Source organism: Aegilops tauschii, chromosome 3 (assembly GCF_002575655.3).
Source record: "Aegilops tauschii subsp. strangulata cultivar AL8/78 chromosome 3, Aet v6.0, whole genome shotgun sequence".
Taxonomy (NCBI): Eukaryota; Viridiplantae; Streptophyta; class Magnoliopsida; order Poales; family Poaceae; genus Aegilops; species Aegilops tauschii.
Genome location: NC_053037.3, coordinates 218,769,515 through 218,790,917, shown reverse-complemented (window position 1 = coordinate 218,790,917; position 21,403 = coordinate 218,769,515). Strand labels below are relative to the sequence as shown.

At 47.1% G+C, this 21,403-nt stretch overlaps 1 protein-coding gene across 1 annotated transcript; it reads right to left on the bottom strand.

Annotated features, from left to right (window-relative positions):
- Nucleotides 1-5,962: 5,962 nt before the first annotated feature.
- LOC109763766 (S-adenosylmethionine synthase 1) lies at nucleotides 5,963-8,430 on the bottom strand. Its single transcript, XM_020322626.4, has 2 exons — nucleotides 8,220-8,430; nucleotides 5,963-7,517 (listed from the first exon to the last, which is right to left on the bottom strand). Exon 2 carries the CDS (start codon nucleotides 7,480-7,482, stop codon nucleotides 6,298-6,300), a length of 1,185 nt encoding a protein of 394 aa, XP_020178215.1. The 5' UTR covers nucleotides 7,483-7,517; nucleotides 8,220-8,430; the 3' UTR covers nucleotides 5,963-6,297.
- Nucleotides 8,431-21,403: the final 12,973 nt, after the last annotated feature.

The following is a 21,403-nucleotide window of genomic DNA, read 5'->3' as shown; positions in this document are numbered from 1 at the left end:
TTTCGTCCGTAGCTTAGTATAGATGTTGCGCCACCTTATTTTTGGGCCAGACCAATGTAATTTCGTAATACACTTAATAGTCTTTTTTTAGATTTCATATTAATAGGTAAAATGACATAGGATAGAATTTAGTCCCACCTTGCCAAGGGTGAACAAAGTTCTCCTCTGTCTCACTATAAATATAGCCCTTAGGGCGTTGTTTTAGACTTGGGTTTTGTTTAGATTAAAGTTCTCCATAGTTGCAACCCGCGTACTTCGTTAGACCAAGACGTTACAGAACCCCACTTTGATCAATAAAGCTTTCCTCTTAGATTCGCAATATCCAGATTGCATTCTCAGTTTCTTACTTGTTCTTTTTTTGCCTGCGGGAAATAGACCCTTCTGGTCAGGTTGATCATGCTTCGGCGTGGTCAATAACCTCGCGGAGTTGGTTTAGAGATTGCTAAGGCGCGACGTCTTTACACATTCGTAGTCAGATCATCAAAGTCTACTCTGCCAAAAATGATAGTTACCATCATTGAAAGATGGACACCTTCGTCTCTATCAGGTGGTCTCCTGCTCGTCGCCAAGATTCGATTTTGGGTGGAGGGGGTGAGAGTGAACGAAGATGGAGATGAAGAGTGAGGGGATAGAATATGGAATAGCAAGGAGCACCGCTCGTTCAGTCGACCACTCACTAGCGCGAACATATGGGAAAGATGTCGTGGCAAATGTCCAGCGCTTTAAGATCGTTGCTTTAATCCAACGGCAATAATGACGTTTTGATTGGGAACCCAGAATCCTGATAGTACATATCAATAAAGTTTTGTGGGGGGAGGGGGGAGTCAATGAACCAAATAAGTTTCTCCAGTACTCCCTCTATGCATCTATATAGGGCCTAATGCGTTTTTCAAGGCTAACTTTAATCCAACGGCAATAATGACGTTCGGGCTGGGAACCTTGAATCCTGACATTCAGTACATATCAATAAGGTTTTTTTGGGGGGGGGAGGGGTCAATGAACCAGATAAGTTTCTCCAGTACTTCCTCTATCCATCTATATAGGGCCTAATGCGTTTTTCGAAACTAACTTTGACCACATGTTAGAGCAATAATATATGATATATATAAGTTTTTTTTGGCGAGATGACATGCAAGTTACATAAAGCATACTGTCAAATTTGTACGTGAAAGGAGTTTCCAATGATATAATTTTCGCATTCTACAATTCATATAGTATTAGGTACGGACATGGAGCGCCTCTTTTTCCATGTCGTACAACCTGCGGGAGTTGGTGTGCTGGAACGTGAGGGGACTGAATAGCCCCGCGAGGAAGAAAGCTCTTAGAGATTTTGTCGAGTCAGTTCGGGTTGCTATCATCTGTATCCTAGAAACTAAGTTGGAGTCGGTGGATCAATATGTAATAATGCAATGTGTTGGACCAGCGTATGATGGCTTTTTTTACTTGCCGGCCTCGGACACGCGTGGTGGTATCTTTGTGGCGTGGGACTCCACGAAGGTGCAGTTGACTAACTTCGTCAATGACACGAACTTCACTACTGGCTATGTGTCCCCGTTGGAGGGTCCGTCGTGGTGGCTCACTGTGGTTTACGGGCCGCAAGACGATGCCCAAAAGATCACGTTTCTGGAGGAGCTTGCGGCGAGGAGAAAACTTTGTCCTAGACCTTGGCTAGTGTGGGGAGACTTCAACATGATCCTATATGCGGCGGACAAGAACAACGCATTGCTGGATCGGAGGATGATGAGCAAGTTTAAAAGGTTTGTGGAGGACAATGCCCTCAAGGAGCTCTTCTTGCATGGGCGTAGATTCACGTGGAGTAGTGAGCGGGGGGTGCCGACGCTTACTAAGATTGACAGAGCATTTGTTTCGATTGATTGGGAGCTAGACCACCCAGAGTGTCTATTGCAGGCTCTCTCTACCTCAACATCCGACCATTGCCCTCTGTTTCTATCTCTGGAAGAGCATATACACTACAAGAGATTCAGATTCAAGAAGTTCTGGGTCAAACTGGAAGGACTCCTGGATGTTGTGAAAGAGGCTTGGGTCTGTGATCCAGCGATTACGGATCCTTTCCACCGGCTAGACGTGCTACTTAGGAACACGGCCAGAGTGCTTGCGATATGGGGTCAGAAAAGAGTTGGAAACATCAAGCTGCAGATTGCTGTTGCAAATCTTGTCATATTGCAGTTTGATTATGCACAAGAAAATCGTTTGTTGACCAGAGAGGAACGTGGGATGAGAGGAATGCTCAAGCACTTGGTGCTCGGGCTTGCTTCTTTGGAAAGAACCATATCCCGCCAGAGGTCTCGGATTACTTGGCTGCACGAAGGAGACGCTAATTCTAAACTATTCCATCTTGTGGCCAATGGGAGGAGGATGAAGAACTACATCCCAGCTATTCACGTGGATGGGCAGGTCATCACCGATCAAGCTGGCAAGGAGGAGGCTTTTCTTAATGCCTATAAGGCCATCCTTGGCAGGGATGTGAGTCGGGAGCATACTTTGGACATAGAATCCCTAGGTATCACCGCGGTGGACCTATCTGAGCAAGATCTGGTCTTTTCTGAGGAGGAAATATGGGCGGTAGTCAAAGAGATGCCTTCGGATAAGGCACCGAGGCCGGACGGATTCATTGGACTATTTTTTTCAAAAAGCATGGGCGATTGTTAAGTGAGATCTAATTGCTGCTCTGCATAAGTTGTTCATTGGCAATGGGGTTGGTTTTGGGAGGTTAAACCAAGCGCTTACAACTCTCATTCCAAAGTCACCGGAGGCATGTAGCATTAACCACTTCCGGCCGATCAGTCTGGTTCATAGTATGCCAAAGCTGGCCTCCAAGCTCATGGCAACAAGATTGAGGCCGAGGATGGGAGAGCTGGTGCATATTAACCAGTCAGCGTTCGTAAAGGGCAGAAACATACATGACAATTTCTTGCTGGTCCGACAAATGGCACGTAGGCTGCACAAGAGGAAGGCCAAGGGTGTGTTGCTCAAGCTGAACATATCTAGAGCGTTCGACTCACTCTCGTGGCCTTTTCTTTTTGAAGTGTTGAGAGCAAAAGGGTTCTCGGAACGTTGGATTGCTTGGGTTGCCACTCTTCTTACCTCGGCTAGCTCAGGAGTGATTGTGAATGGTTCGGTGGGAGCCAAGTTCATGCATGCAAAGGGTTTAAGACAAGGGGATTCAATTTCACCCTTGCTTTTTGTCATTGCCATGGATGTTCTCACGGACATTGTGATCAAGGCGCGTGACTCGGAGGTTTTTAGTAAAATGAATAGATGCACCCCATTGCAGAGATTGTCCTTATATGCGGATGATGTGGTCTTGTTTATCAAGCCAAACATATCAGACTTGCACTTTGTGAGAGAAGTGCTTGGCATTTTTGGCGAAGCCTCAGGTTTGAAAATCAACTATGCGAAGTCTGCCTCAATTATGATCAGGGCTGATCCGGAAGATGAGCAGTTAGTCCGGGATGGTCTGCCATGGAAGATGGAGTCCTTTCCGTGTAAGTACCTCGGCTTACAGTTGAGCATCAAGCAGCTTAAGCGATCGGAGTGGCAACCTATGGTAGATGCAGCGTTGCACATTCTCCCAGGATGGTAACGAGGACTGGTGACACGGCCAGGGAGGCTGATCTTGGTGAACCAAGTCATGAGAGCTAGGGCGACGCACTATCTCATTGTTGCAGAGGCTCCCAAGTGGGCACTTGACAGTATTGATAAAGGATGTCGAGCATTTTTTTGGGCCGGGTCAGAACAGGTGCATGGGGGCAGATGCTTGGTATCCTGGAATAGAGTTTGCTGGCCTAAAGAGCTGGGAGGGCTGGGTGTCATTGACCTTTGCAAGCAAGGAATTGCCCTAAGGTTGAGATGGGCATGGTTATGGAGAACTGACGAGTCTAGGCTATGGCAGGGTCTGAATTGGAGACCAGATAAACAGGTTTGTGCGGCGTTCGGCAGTCTGGTGAAGTGGCAATTGGGTGCTGGCACAAAGGTGTTTTTCTGGACGGATCGTTGGATCAATGGGACAACAATTCAGGAACTGACGCCACGGGTTTTCGGTCGTGTCAGAACACAAATTGCCAATAAAAGATGTGTAAAGGATGCATTATGGATGCAGGCCTGGATGGAGGATATTAGCGGTGAGCTTGACACGGATGGGTTGGCACAATTCATTAGGTTGTGCGAGATTCTGATGGAGGTGCAAGTGGTCCCAGACACGCAGGATAAGCCTGTTTGGGACTGGAACAGGGAAGGAAAATACACGGCCTCATCTGCATATAGCATGATGTGTATTGATGGGGTTAGATTCCAGCATTTTCTGCTATTTGGAAGTGTTGGGCTCCACTAGTTTGCAAATTGTTGATGTGGCTCGCAATCCAGTACAGACTTTGGACGTCGGACAGGAGATGGAGACATGGGTTGCAGGAGGAGAAATCACCGTGTTTTCTATGTGAGCAAGAGGAAGACACGGTGGACCACATCACGATGCAGTGTGTCTTCTCTTGACAAGTCTGGTACATGTGTTTTGTCCGAATGGGGATTGATCTGGCGCTTTGTCCCTCGGCACAAGATAGAATTGGAGAATGGTGGTCGGGAGCGAGGAAGCGCATGCCTAAAATGCATCAAAAGGGTTTTGACTCCGTGGTCACGTCGATATGCTGGAACTTATGAAAACAACGCAACGGCGGGGTGTTTGCCCGAACGGATTTACAGAACGAAGGGGGCACAGAGGACCTAGTCTGGCAAGAGCTTGAAATGTGGACTAGGGCCGGGACTACCGGAGTAGCTACTTCTTGTGAGTAGTTGGCTAGGGTTGTGTGTGAAGGCTATGGTACGGCGGTGTGTGATGCCTACCTAGCGAAATATAATCTCTTGTAAATACTTTTCTCCCTTCTATAAAGCTATGGTATGTCTTGAAAAAAAATCTTATCAATAGTTAAAGGCAATCTCAAAAAGCACATTAGACCCTATTTATATTGATGGAAGGAGCAGTCATTTAGTCAAAATAAACTGCGAGGGAATGGAAGGAGGAGGGCAACCTCCTCGGAAAAGTTGCTCGCTTTGCATCAGCATCTGTGCTGGATGGACGCTTTAGTACCCTATACCAGCATGAATCTCAGCAAAGTCCAATCCGATAGCGCGAATATTCTCAACTGGCACCGAAAGCAGAGAAGGCTTTGCTTTCGCAACAACAAAAGAGATAGAGAGAGAGAAGACACAGCTTCTCGGACATCAGGACAGAACGGAACCCGCCTGCAGCTTTCTCTAACGGTTGCACAATCTGAATCTGGCTACAAGCGGTTTGTCTTTTTATTTTTATATAGTTAGCTTTTGAAAATTCTTTTGAAGGCCAAGCTCCATGGAGGTGGTTTTTGAAAAATCCAAAACTTGAGTTTTCACCTACATAACTTCTGTGGTCCGCAATAGGCCGCTAATGAGAATTTCTGTCAATTACTTACAAAAAGCTGATAGTGTCCAAGCAAATTCAGCCTGATATTTTAATGCACGAGTGATTGCCAAACCTGGAGCGACAATAATCACAATACATTATCACTGAAACTCGATATTGAAGAGATTTAGGAGCTGTTTGGTTCTAGGCCTAGCATTGACATATTTTGCCAAGTTTATCTAAGATTAGTTCATTCATCAAAATGAAAGCCACAAGTTAGCGGCCTAAGAAAATATTGCCATGCTTTTTGTGTGTATGCCATATGGAACACAACTGTGGCTCGAACAAACACTTATCTAAGGGTCAAACTTGCCTAACATTAGGTGTGATAATCTTTGCTAAAGTTAGTCACAAACCAAACAACCCCTTAGACTGCAACAAGCATTATGAATTGGGAACAACAGGGTAGCAAACATCGAGTAATTGCCAAACCTGCACTGACAGAAACAGCACTACCTTATCGCTCAAACTGAATATTGAGAAGGTTAAGACTGCACCAAGCATCGAGAATTGGGAAGAACAGGGTACTAGGATCACATATGGTTTTACAGATGCAGTACTAAAAAATAGCTGGACGACCGATAGAGGAAACCGCACAAGTACTGCGGTTTCAGTAGACTCAAAAAGCAAAAAGAAAGCACAGAAGACATCAAAAGACCCGACTAGTATTAACTCAGCACATATTTTTGTATTCCATACCAAAATACCAATCACTAGATGCCAATTCAGCGTGTCCACGGCGATGTTGAAACCCTGCTTCCTTCTAAAGAGAAGGAATTCAATTATCCAAGATACAACCACCAGCGGCAGCAGCAGGAATGATTAGACTCCTTCATACCCACCTCTCAAGCAGAGGCCTTGTCAAACTTGAGGGGCTTCACAACCTCCCAGGTGAAGTCAGCATCCTCACGGCCAAAGTGGCCATAAGCGGCCGTCTTGATGAACCTGTTGCCACCCTTCTTCAAGTCAAGGTTGATGCTGATCATCCCAGGCCTGAAGTCAAAGTTCTCCTTCACAATCTTGAGGATCTCCTTATCGGGGATCTTGCCAGTACCATAAGAGTCAACGAAGACAGATAAGGGCTCAGGCACACCAATGGCGTAGGAGATCTGAACAATGCAGCGGCGTGCAAGACCGCTAGCAATGATGCTCTTGGCAGCCTGCCTGGCAATGTAGGCGCCACTGCGGTCAACCTTAGTTGGGTCCTTGCCAGAGAAAGCACCACCTCCGTGTGCTCCCCAGCCACCATAGGTGTCGATGATGATCTTGCGACCAGTAAGACCAGCATCACCATGAGGGCCACCAATGACAAAGCGGCCTGATGGATTCAAGTGGAATATGGTCTTCTCGTCCAGGTACTTCTCAGGGATCACCGGCTTGATGACATGCTCCTTGAGGTCCGCAGCAATCTCATCATTGGTGACAGTCTCATCATGCTGGGTGGAGATCAGAACAGTGTGCACACGTACAGGAACCATGGCACCTCCCTCGTTGAGGTATTCAACCGTGACCTGGGTTTTGCCATCAGGCCTTAGCCAGGCACAAGTGCCATTCTTGCGGACTTCAGTGAGGCGGGCACCCAGCTTGGTGGCAAGCACATGGCTGAGGGGCATGAGCTCAGGGGTCTCATCGGTGGCATAGCCAAACATGATACCCTGGTCACCAGCACCAATATCCTCAGGGCGCTTGGTGAAATGTCCGTGCACACCCTGGGCAATGTCAGGAGACTGCTGCTCTATGTTGACAAGCACCTTGCACCGGTCCGCATCAAGGCCAACATCATCAGAGATGAAGCCAATGTTGCGGCAGGTGTCACGCACAATCTTCTCATAGTCAACCGTGGCCTTGGTGGTGATCTCACCAAAAACCATGACCATGTTGGTCTTGGTGCATGTCTCACAGGCAACCTTGCTGTCAGCGTCTTGGGCGAGGCACGCGTCAAGCACAGCGTCAGAGACCTGGTCGCAGAGCTTGTCAGGGTGGCCCTCGTTCACAGACTCAGAGGTGAAGAGGAAAGTCTCGGCCGCCATTTCTTGCGCGGTGGTGGTGATACTCCAATCTACCTCTGCGAATGCAAAAACAAGTGGTGAATTAGATTTAGAACTCCACAGCAAATTTACAGATGCCCACAAAATGCTAAATCTAAATGGAAGTATTTGTTTCTTCACAGCAGAACTTTCGATAGTAGCAATTGATTATTTATAAGCTTACATCAGTCGAAGTGAAGGCTACCTGATTACGCTCAATTAAAGAGATGTATCCGCCAAAATTCCAATTGGTCTACTCGATGAAGAGATTTAAAAATGAATAAAAACATAGCCGAGATCTATAAGCCCATCGCATGACCGACAAGTAATCTACACACTAAAAAGGGCGGATCTTTTGTGCAGGCAAGTAGATCCATATGATATATTATTATTTGTTTAAAAGAAGAGACATGAGAAAAGAACAAAAAGATCCAATTCTCCACTCCCCTGATGAACTCTCACGTCCCCGAATTTCTAACCGACCGTAGAATTTCAAGAAACTAACAAAAGCAAGACTATTCCCAATATCTCCTTTGATAGGCGAGAACCGCAACAAAGATACAAAACGGAACGCCGTGAAACCAGATCTACGCCGAAAATCACCATTACCCCTCTTTTCAGCCACCCTCCTGCCTCTTCCCTCACAAAGCAAGAGATCTCAAATCCTATACGTGCAGATCCAGTAGAAGAGAGGGCAAGAGAGAGACGCGCAGTAATTGGCTAGGGTGGGAAGGGCTCACCTTGCGCTGCCGCTGCTGCCGCCGCCGCGTTTGATCGGGAAGTAGAGAGGGATGAAGTGGGTACGGGGGTATACACGTAGTTTTTATAGCAGCAGATGCGTCGGGTGCGGATCGGGGAGGAGGATGGTACTAGATGGTTGGAGAGGATGGGCCCGCGCGGGTGTGCGAGGTGGTGCGTGCGAAAAGTATTTCGGCGAGCGTGGTAGGGAGAATGCACGTGAGGACCGCATAGCCAGTGAGTGCTGTGTCGCTGACCGGCTCGACCTTCCCAACCCGCGCTGTCCTCCTCCTCACCAACCCCGTTGCCAACAACCCCACGTTGTGGCCCCGCCTCACCAAACATCTGAAAGAAAACCTTTCTTTACTTTGCCGATTTGTATTGTGTGATGTGAGTTGTTTTTTCACCTAACCCAGTGTCTCGTCTCGGGAGGGTTAGTTTTTTTAAAAGATCCAGCATGGCTGGTATTCATTAATAATAGTAGGAAGTAGCCGAAAACAATACGAAAAAGATAACGTCCACACGTGTGGGCGTTAGCCAACTCAACCACACACCTTGATCGGTTTCTGCACGAATCTTGGCACGTTTTGGCTGATTTTGTGTGCCACGTAGGACAAGTCGCGTGTGTGGTGTGTGAGAGTGTTCGCACACACGCCGGTTGCCCCCCGCGGTCAACGGTTGCCACTCGGAGGCGTGCGGTGGAACTGCTCTGCGCCCGCACGCCACGCCCGAACTGCGGTTGCCGTCAACCACGTCGCGCACTTCGCCCCTTCTCCCCTCACGGTTCCATTTACTCTCCACTTCATTACTCACCCAACCCACCCCGCAGTTCATTCGATTGGAAGAGAAGGCGAGAGGAGAAGGCGACGGCGAAGGCGGAAGAGTCGACGGCATTCGCGGCCGTCGGTGGGACTCGCCGGACCGGAGCGTATTCGCCGGAGTGCCTACAGAGTGAAGGTAATGCTCCTTCCCACGGTCACGTTCCTTCCTTGCATTTCTCCCCTCTCCTCTGTGGTCAATGTTCCGCTCGAGATTCATCGAGATTCAGGCGGATTCGCGATGCTCCGGCATTCCCGCCGGCGGCGGAGTCCTGTGCTGGTCGTTTTCGGTGGCATTGCATAGTTTGGTCGCCGCCACGGCGGCTGTCATGCCGGTGTGGCTCGGCCTGCCCGCAGCCACATCCTGGTTCTGCCTTGGGATTGAGTCGGCGTTTTTCTATCCATTAGTTATGTATTTGTCTCGAAATGCTATTTGCGATCAGTGTAGGAAGTTTTTTGTTGACGAATTTCAGGTTATGATAGTTGCCAATGAACCCTAGATCTAGGTAGTTGTATTTCAAAGTGCAGTATGAAGGTAGACATGATAGTTTCAGTAACTATCTGCACTGGATGGCAACTAATTCTCTGATCAACTGTGTCGGTTGTCACAAATTTGTTTTCCATGTGGCAACTATTTTTGTGCACACACTATGGTTGTTGCCATGCTGTAGGCATGATAAAGTGTAGTAAATAGGTAGTCATGGCAGTTTCAGCAACTATGTGCACTGGATGGCAACTAATTTCTGATCAAATGTGTCAGTTGCCACACAATATGATTTCCATGCGGCAAGTATTTCTGTTGAGACACTAAGGCTGTTGCCATGATATAGGCAGGATAATGTGGCAAATTCACTGTACAATAGACTCAATTTTGTGTTTTGCCATGCTGACTTGTGATATCTGAACATATTTGACCGTATTACATGGCAACTCATTTTTAATATGAGGTCAGTGTGTGAGTTGCTGTTGGGAATCGTAGCATAATTTTAAAAAAATTCTACGCTCACCAAGATGCATCTATGGAGTATACTAGCAACGAGGGGAAAGGAGTGCATCTACATACCCTTGTAGATCGCGAGCGGAAGCGTTCCAATGAACGTGGATGACGGAGTCGTACTCGCCGTGATTCAAATCACCGATGACCGAGTGCCGAACGGACGGCACCTCCGCGTTCAACACACGTACGGTGCAGCAACGTCTCCTCCTTCTTGATCCAGCAAGGGGGAAGGAGAGGTTGATGGAGATCCAGCAGCACGACGGCGTGGTGGTGGATGTAGCGGGATGTCGGCAGGGCTTCGCCGAGCTTCTACGAGAGAGAGAGAGGTGTAACAGGGGAGGAGGGAGGCGCCCAAGGCTGTCATCTTGCTGCCCTCCCTCCCCCCTTTATATAGGCCCCCTGGGAGGGGGGGCGCCGGCCAAGTCCCATCTAGGGTGGGGGGCGGCGGCCAAGGGGGGTAACTTACCCCCCACCCTAGGGTTTCCAACCCTAGGCGCAGGGGGGAGGCCCATGGGGGGCGCCCCAGCCCACTATGGGCTGGTTCCCTTCCCACTTCAGCCCATGGGGCCCTCCGGGACAGGTGGCCCCACCCGGTGGACCCCCGAGACCCTTTCGGTGGTCCCGGTACAATACCGATAACCCCCGAAACTCTCCCGGTGGCCGAAACTGGACTTCCTATATATAATTCTTCACCTCCGGACCATTCCGGAACTCCTCGTGACGTCTGGGATCTCATCCGGGACTCCGAACAACTTTCGGGTTTCCGCATACACATATCTCTACAACCCTAGCGTCACCGAACCTTAAGTGTGTAGACCCTACGGGTTCGGGAGACATGCAGACATGACCGAGACGCCTCTCCGGTCAATAACCAACAGCGGGATCTGGATACCCATGTTGGCTCCCACATGTTCCACGATGATCTCATCGGATGAACCACGATGTCGAGGATTCAGTCAATCCCGTATACAATTCCCTTTGTCAATCGGTATGTTACTTTCCCGAGATTCGATCGTCGGTATCCCAATACCTTGTTCAATCTCGTTACCGGCAAGTCTCTTTACTCGTACCGCAATGCATGATCCCGTGACTAACGCCTTAGTCACATTGAGCTCATTATGATGATGCATTACCGAGTGGGCCCAGAGATACCTCTCCGTCACACGGAGTGACAAATCCCACTCTCGATCCGTGCCAACCCAACAGACACTTTCGGATATACCCGTAGTGCACCTTTATAGTCACCCAGTTACGTTGTGACGTTTGGCACACCCAAAGCACTCCTACGGTATCCGGGAGTTGCACGATCTCATGGTTTAAGGAAAAGATACTTGACATTGGAAAAGCTCTAGCAAACGAAACTACACGATCTTTTATGCTATGCTTAGGATTGGGTCTTGTCCATCACATCATTCTCCTAATGATGTGATCCCATTATCAATGACATCCAATGTCCATAGTCAGGAAACCATGACTATCTGTTGATCAACGAGCTAGTCAACTAGAGGCTTACTAGGGACACGTTGTGGTCTATGTATTCACACATGTATTACGATTTCCGGATAACACAATTATAGCATGAACAGTAGACAATTATCATGAACAAGGAAATATAATAATAACCATTTATTATTGCCTCTAGGGCATATTTCCAACAGTCTCCCACTTGCACTAGAGTCAATAATCTAGTTACATTGTGATGAATCGAACACCCATAGAGTTCTGGTGTTGATCATGTTTTGCTCTAGGGAGAGGTTTAGTCAACGGATCTGCTACATTCAGGTCCGTATGTACTTTACAAATATCTATGTCTCCATTTTGAACACTTTCACGAATGGAGTTGAAGCGACGCTTGATATGCCTGGTCTTCCTGTGAAACCTGGGCTCCTTCGCAAGGGCAATAGCTCCAGTGTTGTCATAGAAGAGAGTCATCGGGCCCGACGCATTGGGAATCACCCCTAGGTCGGTAATGAACTCCTTCATCCAGACTGCTTCCTGTGCTGCCTCCGAGGCTTCCATGTACTCCACTTCACATGTAGATCCCGCCACGACGCTTTGCTTGCAACTGTACCAGCTTACTGCTCCTCCATTCAAAATATACACGTATCCGGTTTGTGACTTCGAGTCATCCAGATCTGTGTCGAAGCTAGCGTCGACGTAACCCTTTACGACGAGCTCTTCGTCACCTCCATAAACGAGAAACATATCCTTAGTCCTCTTCAGGTACTTCAGGATATTCTTGACCGCTGTCCAGTGTTCCATGCCGGGATTACTTTGGTACCTTCCTACCAAACTTATGGCAAGGTTTACATCAGGTCTGGTACACAGCATGGCATACATAATAGACCCTATGGCCGAGGCATAGGGGATGACACTCATCTTTTCTCTATCTTCTGCCGTGGTCGGGCATTGAGTCGTGCTCAATTGCACACCTTGCAATACAGGCAAGAACCCCTTCTTGGACTGATCCATATTGAACTTCTTCAATATCTTGTCAAGGTATGTACTCTGTGAAAGACCAATGAGGCGTCTCGATCTATCTCTATAGATCTTGATGCCTAATATATAAGCAGCTTCTCCAAGGTCCTTCATTGAAAAACACTTATTCAAATAGGCCTTTATGCTTTCCAAGAATTCTATATCATTTCCCATCAATAGTATGTCATCCACATATAATAAGAGAAATGCTACAGAGCTCCCACTCACTTTCTTGTAAACACAGGCTTCTCCATAAGTCTGTGTAAACCCAAACGCTTTGATCATCTCATCAAAGCGAATGTTCCAACTCCGAGATGCTTGCACCAGCCCATAGATTGAGCGCTGGAGCTTGCATACTTTGTTAGCATTCTTAGGATCGACAAAACCTTCCGGCTGCATCATATACAACTCTTCCTTAAGGAAGCCGTTAAGGAATGCCGTTTTGACGTCCATCTACCATATCTCATAATCATAGTATGCGGCAATTGCTAACATGATTCGGACGGACTTCAGCTTCGCTGCGGGTGAGAAAGTCTCATCGTAGTCAACCCCTTGAACTTGTCGATAACCCTTAGCGACAAGTCGAGCCTTATAGATGGTCACATTACCATCCGCGTCTGTCTTCTTCTTAAAGATCCATTTGTTTTCTATGGCTCGCCGATCATCGGGCAAGTCAGTCAAAGTCCATACTTCGTTTTCATACATGGATCCTATCTCGGATTTCATGGCTTCTAGCCATTTGTCGGAATCCGGGCCCGCCATCGCTTCTTCATAGTTCGAAGGTTCACCGTTGTCTAACAACATGATTTCTAGGACAGGGTTGCCGTACCACTCTGGTGCGGAACGTGTCCTTGTGGACCTACGAAGTTCAGGAGTAACTTGATCCGAAGTTTCATGATCATCATCATTAACTTCCTTCCCAGTCGGTGCAGGCACCACAGGAACATTTTCCCGCGCTGCGCTACTTTCCGGCACGGAAGGGGTGACTATCACCTCATCAAGTTCCACTTTCCTCCCACTCAATTCTTTCGAGAGAAACTCCTTCTCCAGAAAGGACCCGTTCTTGGCAACGAAGATCTTGCCTTCGGATCTGAGGTAGAAGGTATACCCAATAGTTTCCTTAGGGTATCCTATGAAGACGCATTTTTCCGACTTGGGTTCGAGCTTTTCAGGTTGAAGTTTCTTGACATAAGCATCGCATCCCCAAACTTTTAGAAACGACAGCTTAGGTTTCTTCCCAAACCATAATTCATACGGTGTCGTCTCAACGGATTTCGACGGAGCCCTATTTAAAGTGAATGCGGCAGTCTCTAAAGCATAGCCCCAAAATGAGAGCGGTAAATCGGTAAGAGACATCATAGATCGCACCATATCCAATAGAGTGCGATTACGACGTTCGGACACACCATTTCTCTGAGGTGTTCCAGGCGGCGTGAGTTGTGAAACTATTCCACATTTTCTTAAGTGTGCACCAAACTCGTGACTTAAATATTCTCCACCACGATCTGATCGTAAGAATTTTATTTTCCTGTCACGTTGATTCTCAACCTCACTCTGAAATTCCTTGAACTTTTCAAAGGTTTCAGACTTGTGTTTCATTAAGTAGACATACCCATATCTACTTAAATCATCAGTGAGAGAGAGAGAGAGAACATAACGATATCCTCCGCGAGCCTCAACACTCATTGGACCGCACACATCGGTATGTATGATTTCCAATAAGTTGGTTGCTCGCTCCATTGTTCCGGAGAACGGAGTCTTGGTCATCTTACCCATGAGGCATGGTTCGCACGTGTCAAATGATTCGTAATCAAGAGACTCCAAAAGTCCATCTGCATGGAGCTTCTTCATGCGCTTGACACCAATGTGACCAAGGCGGCAGTGCCACAAGTATGTGGGACTATCGTTATAAACTTTACATCTTTTGGTATTCACACTATGAACATGTGTAACATCACGTTCGAGATTCATCAAGAATAAACCATTGACCAGCGGGGCATGACCATAAAACATATCTCTCAAATAAATAGAACAACCATTATTCTCGGATTTAAATGAGTAGCCATCTCGAATTAAACGAGATCCAGATACAATGTTCATGCTCAAAGCTGGCACTAAATAACAATTATTGAGGTTTAAAACTAATCCCGTGGGTAGATGCAGAGGTAGCGTGCCGACGGCGATCACATCGACCTTGGAACCATTCCCGACGCGCATCGTCACCTCGTCCTTCGCCAGTCTCCGTTTATTCCGTAGTTCCTGTTTTGAGTTACTAATATGAGCAACCGCACCGGTATCAAATACCCAGGAGCTACTACGAGTACTGGTAAGGTACACATCAATTACATGTATATCACATATACCTTTGGTGTTGCCGGCCTTCTTGTCCGCTAAGTATTTGGGGCAGTTCCGCTTCCAGTGACCACTTCCCTTGCAATAAAAGCACTCATTTTTAGGCTTGGGTCCATTCTTTGACTTCTTCCCAGTAACTGGCTTACCGGGCGCGGCAACTCCCTTGCCGTCCTTCTTGAAGTTCTTCTTACCCTTGCCCTTCTTGAACTTAGTGGTTTTATTCACCATCAACACTTGATGTTCGTTCCTGATCTCCACCTCCGATGATTTCAGCATTGAATATATTTCAGGAATGGTCTTTTCCATCCCTGCATATTGAAGTTCATCACAAAGCTCTTGTAGCTTGGTGGAAGCGACTGGAGGATTCTGTCAATGACCGCGTCATCCGGGAGATTAACTCCCAGCTGAGTCAAGCGGTTGTGCAACCCAGACATTCTGAGTATGTGCTCACTTACAGAACTATTTTCCTCCATTTTACAGCTGAAGAACTTGTCGGAGACATCATATCTCTCGACCCGGGCATGAGCTTGGAAAACTAATTTCAGCTCCTTGAACATCTCATATGCTCCATGTTTCTCAAAACGCTTTTGGAGACCCGGTTTTAAGCTGTAAAGCATGCCGCACTGAACGAGGGAGTAATCATCAGCACGCTGCTGCCAAGCGTTCATAACGTCTTGGTTCTCTGGGATTGGTGCATCACCTAGCGGTGCTTCTAAGACATAATCTTTCTTGGCTACTATGAGGATGATCCTCAGGTTCCGGACCCAGTCCGTATAGTTGCTGCCATCATCTTTCAGCTTGGTTTTCTCGAGGAACGCGTTGAAGTTGAGGACAACGTGGGCCATTTGATCTACAAGACATATTGTAAAGATTTTAGACTAAGTTCATGATAATTAAGTTCATCTAATCAAATTATTCAATGAACTCCCACTCAGATAGACATCCCTCTAGTCATCTAAGTGAAACATGATCCGAGTTAACTAGGCCATGTCCGATCATCACGTGAGACGGACTAGTCAAGATCGGTGAACATCTCCATGCTGATCGTATCTTCTATACGACTCATGCTCGACCTCTCGGTCTTCCGTGTTCCGAGGCCATGTCTGTACATGCTAGGCTCGTCAAGTCAACCTAAGTGTATTGCGTGTGTTCCGAGGCCATGTCTGTACATGCTAGGCTCGTCAACACCCGTTGTATGTGAACTTTAGAATCTATCACACCCGATCATCACGTGGTGCTTCGAAACAACGAACCTTCGCAACGGTGCACAGTTAGGGGGAACACTTTCTTGAAATTATTATAAGGGATCATCTTACTTACTACCGTCGTTCTAAGCAAATAAGATGCAAAACATGATAAACATCAACATGCAATCAAATAGTGACATGATATGGCCATTATCATTTTGCTCCTTTGATCTCCATCTTCGGGGCGCCATGATCATCTTCGTCACCGGCATGACACCATGATCTCCATCATCATGATCTCCATCATTGTGTCTTCATGAAGTTGTCACGCCAACGATTACTTCTACTTCTATGGCTAACGCGTTTAGCAATAAAGTAAAGTAATTTACATGGCGTTATTCAATGACATGCAGGTCATACAAAATAATAAAGACAACTCCTATGGCTCCTGCCGGTTGTCATACTCATCGACATGCAAGTCGTGATTCCTATTACAAGAATATGATCAATCTCATACATCACATATATCATTCATCACATCTTCTGGCCATATCACATCACATAGCACATGCTGCAAAAACAAGTTAGACGTCCTCTAATTGTTGTTGCAAGTTTTTACGTGGTTTGTAGGTTTCTAGCAAGAACGTTTCTTACCTACGTATGACCACAATGTGATTTGCCAATTTCTATTTGCCCTTCATAAGGACCCTTTTCATCGAATCCGTTCCGACTAAAGTAGGAGAGACAGACACCCGCTAGCCACCTTATGCAACTAGTGCATGTCAGTCGGTGGAACCTATCTCACGTAAGCGTACGTGTAAGGTCGGTCCGAGCCGCTTCATCCTACAATGCCGCCGAAACAAGAAACGACTAGTAGCGGCAAGAAGAATTGGCAACATCAACGCCCACAACTTCTTTGTGTTCTACTCGTGCATAGTAACTACGCATAGGACTGGCTCATGATGCCACTGTTGGGAATCGTAGCATAATTTTAAAATTTTCCTACGCTCACCAAGATGCATCTATGGAGTATACTAGCAACGAGGGGAAAGGAGTGCATCTACATACCCTTGTAGATCGCGAGCGAAAGCGTTCCAATGAACGTGGATGCCGGAGTCGTACTCGCCGTGATTCAAATCACCGATGACCGAGTGCCGAACGGACGGCACCTCCGCGTTCAACACACGTACGGTGCAGCAACGTCTCCTCCTTCTTGATCCAGCAAGGGGGAAGGAGAGGTTGATGGAGATCCAGCAGCACGACGGCGTGGTGGTGGATGTAGCGGGATGTCGGCAGGGCTTCGCCGAGCTTCTACGAGAGAGAGAGGTGTAACAGGGGAGGAGGGAGGCGCCCAAGGCTGTCATCTTGCTGCCCTCCCTCCCCCCCTTTATATAGGCCCCCTAGGAGGGGGGGGGGGCGGCGGCCAAGTCCCATCTAGGGTGGGGGGCGGCGGCCAAGGGGGGTAACTTACCCCCCAAGTCAAGTGGGGCGCCCCCCACCCTAGGGTTTCCAACCCTAGGCGCAGGGGGGAGACCCATGGGGGGCGCCCCAGCCCACTATGGGCTGGTTCCCTTCCCACTTCAGCCCATGGGGCCCTCCGGGACAGGTGGCCCCACCCGGTGGACCCCCGGGACCCTTTCGGTGGTCCCGGTACAATACCGATAACCCCCGAAACTCTCCCGGTGGCCGAAACTGGACTTCCTATATATAATTCTTCACCTCCGGACCATTCCGGAACTCCTCATGACGTCCGGGATCTCATCCGGGACTCCGAACAACTTTCGGGTTTCCGCATACACATATCTCTACAACCCTAGCGTCACCGAACCTTAAGTGTGTAGACCCTACGGGTTCGGGAGACATGCAGACATGACCGAGACGCCTCTCCGGTCAATAACCAACAGCGGGATCTGGATACCCATGTTGGCTCCCACATGTTCCACGATGATCTCATCGGATGAACCACGATGTCGAGGATTCAGTCAATCCCGTATACAATTCCCTTTGTCAATCAGTATGTTACTTGCCCGAGATTCGATCGTCGGTATTCCAATACCTTGTTCAATCTTGTTACCGGCAAATCTCTTTACTCGTACCACAATGCATGATCCCGTGTCTAACGCCTTAGTCACATTGAGCTCATTATGATGATGCATTACCGAGTGGGCCCAGAGATACCTCTCCGTCACACGGAGTGACAAATCCCAGTCTCGATCCGTGCCAACCCAACAGACACTTTCGGAGATACCCGTAGTGCACCTTTATAGTCACCCAGTTACGTTGTGACGTTTGGCACACCCAAAGCACTCCTACGGTATCCGGGAGTTGCACGATCTCATGGTCTAAGGAAAAGATACTTGACATTGGAAAAGCTCTAGCAAACGAAACTACACGATCTTTTATGCTATGCTTAGGATTGGGTCTTGTCCATCACATCATTCTCCTAATGATGTGATCCCGTTATCAATGACATCCAATGTCCATAGTCAGGAAACCATGACTATCTGTTGATCAACGAGCTAGTCAACTAGAGGCTTACTAGGGACACGTTGTGGTCTATGTATTCACACATGTATTACGATTTCCGGATAAAACAATTATAGCATGAACAATAGACAATTACCATAAACAAAGAAATATAATAATAACCATTTATTATTGCCTCTAGGGCATATTTCCAACAGTTGCCACATTTGTAACACCCACGATGCGGCTATATCTCTCACGTGTCGAGGCACGACTTAGAGGCATAACCGCATTGTGGTTTTGTCGCAAGAAGGGTCATCTTCACACAATCCCATGTAATGAACAAGAATGGGATAAAGAGTTGGCTTACAATCGCCACTTCACACAATACATAAATAAATTATACATTAATCAGAGTACACACATAGACCGACTACGGTCAAAGCCAAAAGAAAAGAAGATAACCCAACTGCTAGATCCCCGATCGTCCCAACTGGGCTCCACTACTGATCAAAAGGAAACGAAACATAGTAACGACCAAGGTCCTTGTCGAACTCCCACTTGAGCTCGGTTGCGTCAACTGCACTAGCGTCGTCGGCACTTGCAACTGTTTTGGTAGAATCTGTGAGTCACGAGGACTCAGCAATCTCACACCCGCGAGATCAAGACTATTTAAGCTTATGGGTAGGAGAAGGTAGTGAGGTGGAGCTGCAGCAAGCAATAAGCATATATGGTGGCTAACATACGCAAATAAGAGCGAGAAGAGGAGCAACGGAACGGTCGTCAACTAGTAATGATCAAGAAGTGATCCTGAACTCCTATTTACGTCAAAACATAACCCAAAAGTCATTTTCTCTTCCCGGACTCCGCCGAAAAGAGACCATCACGGCTACACACGCGGTTGATGCGTTTTAATTAAGTCAAGTGTCAAGTTCTCTACAACCGGACATTAACAAATTCCCATCTGCCACATAACCGCGGGCACGGCTTTCGAAAGATAATACCCTGCAGGGGTGTCCCAACTTAGCCCATTATAAGCTCTCACGGTCAACGAAGGATAAACCTTCTCCCGGGAAGACCAGATCAGTCTCGGAATCCCGGTTTACAAGACATTTCGACAATGGTAAAACAAGTCCAGCAAAGCCGCCCGATGTGTCGACAATCCCGATAGGAGTCGCACGTACCTCGTTCTCAGGACACACCGGATGAACACTACGTACAACTAAAACCAGCCCTCAAGTTTCCCCAAGGTGGCGCTGCAAGTGGCTCTAATTTGGACCAACACTCCGAGGAGCACTGGCCCGGGGGGTAAAATAAGATGACCCTCGGGAGCGCGACTCCCAAGGGAAAAAAGGCTAGGTGAGGCAAATGTAAAACCAAGGTTGGGCCTTGCTGGAAGAGTTTTATTCAAAGCGAACTGTCAAGGGGGTCCCATAAATCACCCAACCGCGTTAGGAACGCAAAATCAAGGAACATAACACCGGTATGACGGAACTAGGGCGACAAGAGTGGAAAAAAACACCAGGCATAAGGCCGAGCCTTCCACCCTTTACCAAGTATATAGATGCATTAATTAAATAAGAGATATTGTGATATCCAAACATAATTATGTTCCAACAAGGAGCAATCTTCAACTTCACCTGCAACTAACAACGCTATAAGAGGGGCTGAGCAAAAGCGGTAACATAGCCAAACAATGGTTTGCTAGGAAGGGTGACAAAGGTTAGAGGTGGTTTCCTGGCAATTTGGGAGGCATGATATAGCAAGTGGTAGGTAGCGCAGCATGGCAATAGAACGAACAACTAGCAAAGCAAAGATAGAAGTGATTTCGAGGGTATGGTCATCTTGCCTGAGATCCTGCAAGGAAGAAGAACAAGTCCATGAAGAAGACAAACGGATGTAGTCGAACGAATCCTCACAACTCCGGAACGAAACCGAAGCTAACGAGAGAAGCAAACCGAAAAGAAGCAAACAACATAGTAAACAACCATCACATACACATGGCATGATGCACAACCAAGTATGATGCATGCCCGCTTTAATGAGGAATGGCATGGCAAAGTGCATAAACAATACTACAAATTAAATGGAGCTCAATATGCAACGAGTTGCATATTGACGAAACACCACATTCAAGTTATTTAGTTCGCTCTTGTTTATGTACCCAACAATATTAAATGTTGATTAACATGGCAAGAGGTGAAGCATAAGTAAACTAACTATTTAGGCAAGTTTAAATGAGGCCGGAACAACAAATAACAATTTCGGAAAATCCTCATATGCATATTTTAGATTTGGTACTGTTCTGCCTAAAACCATATTTTATTGTTGTTAAACAGTAAAACAAGGTGCACCATGTTAAACTAGGCATTTTTCTACCCCACTTACATATAAAGTTTATTAAATTCCTAGTTAGGGTTAATTAGTTATGAATTAAAGCATTTTAGCATGGCATTTATGCAAAATTAAACAAACAACATTTTTTAACATTTTAAACATGGATGAGAGTGGCATATTATGAAACTAGATAAAATTCTGAGCATTTTTCATATATAAATTATTTACATAAGATGCACGATTGTGGAGTTATTAAATGCATGAAGTCTAGGGGTTTTTCTATAAAACAGACGTTCACTGGATAATGCTAAAATCGCTGAAACAGGAAAAAATGTAACGGGCTGAAACTACACAGAACATGGGCTAAACAGAGGAGGGGCTGTGGGCGCTCACCCATGGGCCAAGCCCAAGATGGTGAGGAGGGAGAGGCTGAGGCTGGCTGGCTTCGGCTGGGCCTGGCGCTGGCTGCGGGCCACAGAGGCACATCGAGGCGAGGCAGGGCGCGGTCAACGCTCGGGACGAGTGAGCCGCTACTACTCTCGTCTCTGAAG

What these genes read in the sequence shown, in the direction of transcription:
- LOC109763766 (XM_020322626.4), bottom strand. Translation starts at nt 7,482, where the DNA reads ATGGCGGCCGAGACTTTCCTCTTCACCTCTGAGTCTGTGAACGAGGGC.